Source organism: Myxine glutinosa, chromosome 1, assembly GCF_964187855.1.
Source record: "Myxine glutinosa chromosome 1, kmMyxGlut1.1, whole genome shotgun sequence".
Lineage (NCBI taxonomy): Eukaryota > Metazoa > Chordata > Myxini > Myxiniformes > Myxinidae > Myxine > Myxine glutinosa.
Window position 1 is genome coordinate 315,963,869 of NC_136261.1, and position 6,000 is coordinate 315,969,868.

The 6,000-nt window shown below is 43.3% G+C and overlaps 1 protein-coding gene across 1 annotated transcript in view; it reads right to left on the reverse strand.

Moving 5' to 3' along the window:
* The window catches only part of LCT (lactase), a gene marked incomplete in the record, with an annotated part of 262,995 nt that overhangs the window by 18,153 nt on the left and 238,842 nt on the right, over window positions 1-6,000 (reverse strand). Inside the window, 2 exon segments of the mRNA XM_068096286.2 lie at window positions 1,210-1,595; window positions 2,971-3,288. Coding sequence (XP_067952387.2) covers window positions 1,210-1,595; window positions 2,971-3,288 — 704 coding nt within the window.

A 6,000-nucleotide genomic window follows, 5' to 3' on the forward strand; every position in this document is an offset into this window, starting at 1 on the left:
TTTATTGGGTGAGGAATTTCTAGAACGATGGACTCTTTACTCAATTGATAGCTCAAACTTGTTTATTCTACCTCTGAGATATCCTGTCAGTCAATTGTTAGCAAAGTTTTTGTACATTAAGCAGTCCAACATATGAAAATAAAAAAGTTTCACAATAATAATAATAATAATAAATAAAACTTTAATAATAAAATAACACAATAATAATATTTTTCTGCCTTTTGGTTCTGGGGTAAAGCTTGTATATGCATCGAAGACCATTACATTTAATATACAGAGACTAAATCAAACGTATTGATGATTTGAACCTACCACATGATACTACTCCTGAAGAAATATGCACTCTCAGGTTCCAAACTTTTCCAATTCTCAGTAATTGTACAAGTTTTAAAGTCAATTATCCTGAAAAGTGGATTGGCCTGTTTGGCATTTCCTTCTTAGCACCCAACTCATGATGCTGGAATCGCAGGTTCAAATCCCTTAAACTGTTGATGCCTCTATTGTATCCTACTCTCCGAATAATCATCTTACTATAATTCATGGAACGGTGTTTGTGTGGTTGTTTGTTTGTTGCACTACTCCTCCTACACTTCTGCGCCGATTACATCCAGACTTGCTACATAGGGTCAGCATGACCCCAATTAGTGTATTGGGGATGTGGGGGGGGGGGGGGGGAGTGGGAGGGGGGTGGGTGGTTTATATTTGCCGGTGGTCTTGGGGGGGGGGGGGACTGGGAGGAGGTGGACGCAAATTCTGTATGTAAATTTGTATCATGTAGCGCCACCTTCAGGTGGGAGAGGGTATTACAAGTCCTACCCTTTACAGTACAGTATTCCTGTCCCTACGTTTTTCAGTGCAGTCAGGTGTTTTGAATTATGTAGCGAGATGTATTGTGAATTACACATTTGAATAAGGATAATAACATAACCCCCTGGCTGCTCTCATACAGAGCGGGTCCTTCTAGTGTGTTATAAAATGAAGTAATGCCTCTTTATTGAACATACGTACAAGTTCCTCATTAGGTTTTAGACACTGTAGGAGGTATTGAAGACACTTCAAAGATACAATGAATGAAGAAGTTAAAAGTGCACAGGTTCATTGTGCTGTGGTGGTGAAATTCATAAGAGGAATGAGCATGACTAAGGTAAATGACGGGTCTGACAACTAACTAGTATACCTTGCACACAAAAATTATTATCCGACACTCACCAGCCAAGTGTGAATTCCATGTAACGCTGAGCTGCCTCAACATCTGCTCCATTGTCTGGGTCAAAGGCCTCCACCCAATCCGATCCAAATACCATCCCAATGGTTCCTCCTTGGGACTTCCGAAATTTTTCATCGTAGACCCGCCAGGCCTTGGCGTGAGCAAGTAGGAGATTGTTACCCACTTTATAAGGGAGTTCACCTGGGTTTTTCTTGATTCCCGGAGCTAGTGAGCCGTCTCCATAACCGTGCCACGCAATGGACAAAGGGTCATAAATGGTAACCCATAGGCGAATGCGAGAGCCAAACAACTGGAAGCAAAGGGTGGCATATTCTTCAAAGTAGGTTGCCATGTTGTTGTTACTCCAGCCACCTTCGTTTTGTAATGCCTGTAAACAAGGGCCCATAATCAGATTTCTGGTTCAATCTTACTATAATTCACCAAATGTCCATCCGTCTGTCTGTCTGTCCGTCCGTTTGAAGGTACCGCAAAAACGGCTGAACCGATCGCAATGATATTTTGGGTGGGTAATCCTGGGACCCCCAGGTCTATAATGGTGAAATAGGCTATAATGTTTTTCCAATTTCAGCTTTGGCCTCCAGCATTTTCAGGTTTGGACTCCAGCATAACGTTATTTTCCCGGGTGCCACACAAACGGCTGCACCGATTGCTGCACAGCTGCACCGATCGGACTCGGTGACCTTGGACAAAGACCTTTCATAGGGACATGGGTTGAATCCCTGCTTGAGAGAATGCCAACCCCCTCCCCGCCATCACGGTCGTCTCTCTAACTTACAATCCCACGAGATATGCAGAAAGGAGGACCCAACACCAATTATCTTCTTTTTGATTCGTATATAAACATCATTAAAAGTAAATAATGACCTCGGCCAAAGTTCAAACGATGTGAGTTTAATCTCTACATGAGAGAATTCCACATAGCTATTTTGGCGGTGTATAAGCCAACAGATCGCTGCCTCCATCGATCTTGCCAAGGCCGATCTTGCCGGCTCAAAATCCTTTTAACTGTTGACTTGGTAGTTTTTACAATGAAGGAAACATTAACAATGTTGTTAAAAGTTTATTTTGTGATTAATCTGTGATTGGAATTATGTTGTTTGGAATGAAAAAAGAGATATCGAGTTCAAGTGAATGACGACATGCCGTGATGGTTTCTACTTTCTGAACGTGAACTTCATGGATCGCCATATGCAGATTCGCCACGGACCCACGATCGATGTTTCTATACAAACGGGTACGTTTTTCATGGAAGTCCTTCACGAACTTGCTGTCCATGTTTGACGTGCGACTGAAGGTGCGACAGGAATGTGGAATATATTGGTTTCATGCTTTAGCATTCGCCGTTTCTGCATTGCCTGTTTGCTTCTGGCCTCCCACCCATGCTTAGCACGGGTATCTCACTAGTATTAATAATTATCAAAATATCTAAAGTTCATTGTGCTATGGTGTTTGTGAACTTGATGATGATGAATGTTATGTGAGGAACATTAGTCAACAATATGTAATGTGGATCGCCTGGAAAGCCTTCAGCGTTAAACATAGTGTTTAGAGATCCGTTAACTTTTTTAAGGTATTGATTAGTTGCAATTTCAAATAGTAAATTTTTTAATGGTCAAGTAGCAAACTTTTATCCATTGTACTCTACACTTATTTTAGCCTGAGTACATGAAATTATTTTCAAAAGTACATTTTCAATCAATGCAATCTTTCAAACCTATGCAGCTCAAAGTTGCTGTTCCAACCTCTGGCAGGTCCCAGTGGTAGAGTGTAACAACAAGTGTGATGTTTGCTGAAATTATTTCATCCAGCAAGCGGTTGTAGTAAGCCACACCAGCTCCATTGAGGAATCCTCTACCATTGGGCATGAGTCTGGGCCAAGATAGTGACAGCATATAGTGTGTGACATTAAGCTGCCGCACCATGTCTGCATCACGGGCCGGGTGATGGTAGCTGTCACAAGCTACTTTCCCATCTGCCGCACCATCAATATTTATTTCCTGTATCGTAAACTTGTCCCAGATGCTCTTGCCCTTGCCATCAGCATCCCAGCCACCTTCAATCTGAAAAAAACGACAGGAAAAGATTACATTTCTTTATGGATGGTTGTAGATGCCTATAACTAGTTTTATTACATACTAAAAGAGCCTAACCGCCGTTTTGCTGATGGACCAATTAGTCGTGGCATGAATGTATCCGTTTTGGTGGAGGCCACTTAAAAGAGGTTATCAAAAAAAAGTAAGTACACATTATTAATAGGATTGTACTGCTGTTTTTCAACTGAAAGTGTTTTGCTTTTTTATTCAACCCAGTTCTCCACAAAAACGCTTTAAAAACTGTCACATTCCATTGACTCACCCTGTATATATTGTAACGATTTTGAGAAGTGTGTAACGAATTTGAGAAGTGTAACGGTTTTTGAGAAGTGTAACAATTTTGGAGGAAGTGTAACGAATGTGAAAAACGTTACAATGTGAACGTTACAAAAGTACGGTAACACCTGTTAATGTAAATAATGGTCGCAGTCGGCGTCCTAGTTAATTGCATGAAACTTACACGCAGTCACGATATATCTTTTAAATAGTGTATTTCCTTATTCCATGTAGGCTAAGTATGTGTTTTCCCACTAGATTGACTTTGCATTGTATCAAACAAAATAAGCGTAGGCCCTTCCAATTTCCCCAAAACCTCCCTTCCAATTGCCTCCGCATTTTGGGCGGTTTTCTTCAAACCACCATTGGCCACGAGGTAGGGTTGGGGAAGAAAGGCGTGTCTCCACCTCGTCATAAGAGGGAAGGAGTGAACCAGCCCTAAACAGCCAATCAACACCGCGGTGAGTGACTCGGTAGGCGTGCCCTCGGAGTCGGCGGCTTGATTTCGCTCGAGGTGATAAAAGCGACTGTAAGGGACTGCTTTATGAGATGACTTGGAAGTTGGAGATGACCCTGGGAGAGGAGCAAAGAGACTGCACCAAGAGGCGGTGAGATGCGAAAACGCTCCAAGCCAAAGAGGAGAGGTACTCGGCAAGGGAACCAGCTTTGGAGAGACGCGCTGAAAGGAGGGAGACGGCTCCACCCCCAGGAAGAGGAGCAGGTGTGCCGAACCAGCGCGTGACGTCTACCGCAGTGGATACACGACGGAGGGTTTCCCCGCCAAAACCGCGAGGAATTGCGAACTGCGGCCTCCCGACCTTGCCTCCCTCTCAAGCAATCCATCTCAAGCCTTACTGCCTGCATATATCCCCTGTGTAAGTGTGAACGTCCTGTCCTACTCATTGTCTTGGGGCTAAGTAAAAATGAATAGTGTAAGTTAACGATTCGCTGTGTTACTGCTTCTTCCATCCATTGCTTGTGTGTGTATAATAAAATCTGTTCTTCCTCCGTATTCTTCTTCTTCTTCTTTTTCATTCTCTTTCGGTCGCTTTAGAGATTTCCCGATTGAATATCTGTGGGGCGATCTGGTCAACGTCGGGTGGAATCGGGTTTTAATCAGGGAGTAACTGTTCGGACGCGGTTAAATACACCACCGCTCGGTCAATATAACATCTAAAAGCCGCGTCTGTAACAATATATATATATATATATATATATATATATATATATATATATATATATATATATATACGTGTATATATATATATATATATACAGTGAAACCTTGACTTACGAGTTTAATTCGTTCTGTGACCGAGCTCGTAACTCAATTTGCTCGTTTCTCAAATTAAATTTCCCCATTAAAATGAATTGAAATGCTATTAATCCGTTCCAGCCCCCCAAAAACCACACCAATTTTTTTTGAAATATATATATATAAATATCTCGCGCTTTATATTTCACCTGTATGCAGCACACAAGTTGGCAGGATGGCCTGGACTGGAGGTACGCACACTTGACTCTAAACTGTCCAGCCTGGGTTTGAATCCCGACCCAGCTATAACCTGTCATGTCGGTGTTTCACAGGCAGGGTGATTCATCAATGTGTGTACCGCTAAACTGGGCGCCCCGTTTGCGTCCCATTAGTTGTTGGATGTTAAGGATCTCACTGTGTCTTCCACAAAGAGAAGGCGAGCTATCGCCGGCACTCTGAACAAGTTGTGGCCTGGCATGCTCTTCTCCTCTGCCGTTATATACGTCCTCCTCGGCATCTTTTTCCAGAAGAGCCCTGTCTCGTCACAGTTGAAGATTTGCTGGGGGATGTATCCTTCGGCTTCTATCAGTTCGGCAAAAGTTATAATAAAATCTTCAGCTGCCTTCACATCCGAGCTTGCTGCCTCACCATGCCTGACGACGGAGTGAATGCCGGTCCTCTTCTTAAAATTATCAAACCATCCCCGACTGGCTTTGAATGACTCTTCCGATGCCTCGTCCGTTGATGTTCCCGCCGTCTGCTGCACCAAATCCCCGTAAATGTCTCGTGCCTTCTCACAGATGATGCTCTCGGTCACGGTATCTCCTGCGAGCTGCTTCTCCGTCAACCACACAAACAACAACTTCTCCATCTCTTCATGGACAGAGGTCCGGAGCTTTGAAATAATCTTAACGCCCTTGGCTGGCGTTATAGCCCCTTTATCGACTCCTTCTGCTTCAAAATCGTACATATCGTAGAAGTACTATGATCGTACTGCCTCGCCAAGTCGACAACACGCACACCTCGCTCATGTTTTTCGACGATTACGTGTTTTATATCCAAGCTCGCTCGCTCGTAACTCAGATCTCGGCTCGCATCACAAAGCAAAAAACCGACCGAGCGACGGCTCGTATCTCGGAAAACTCGTA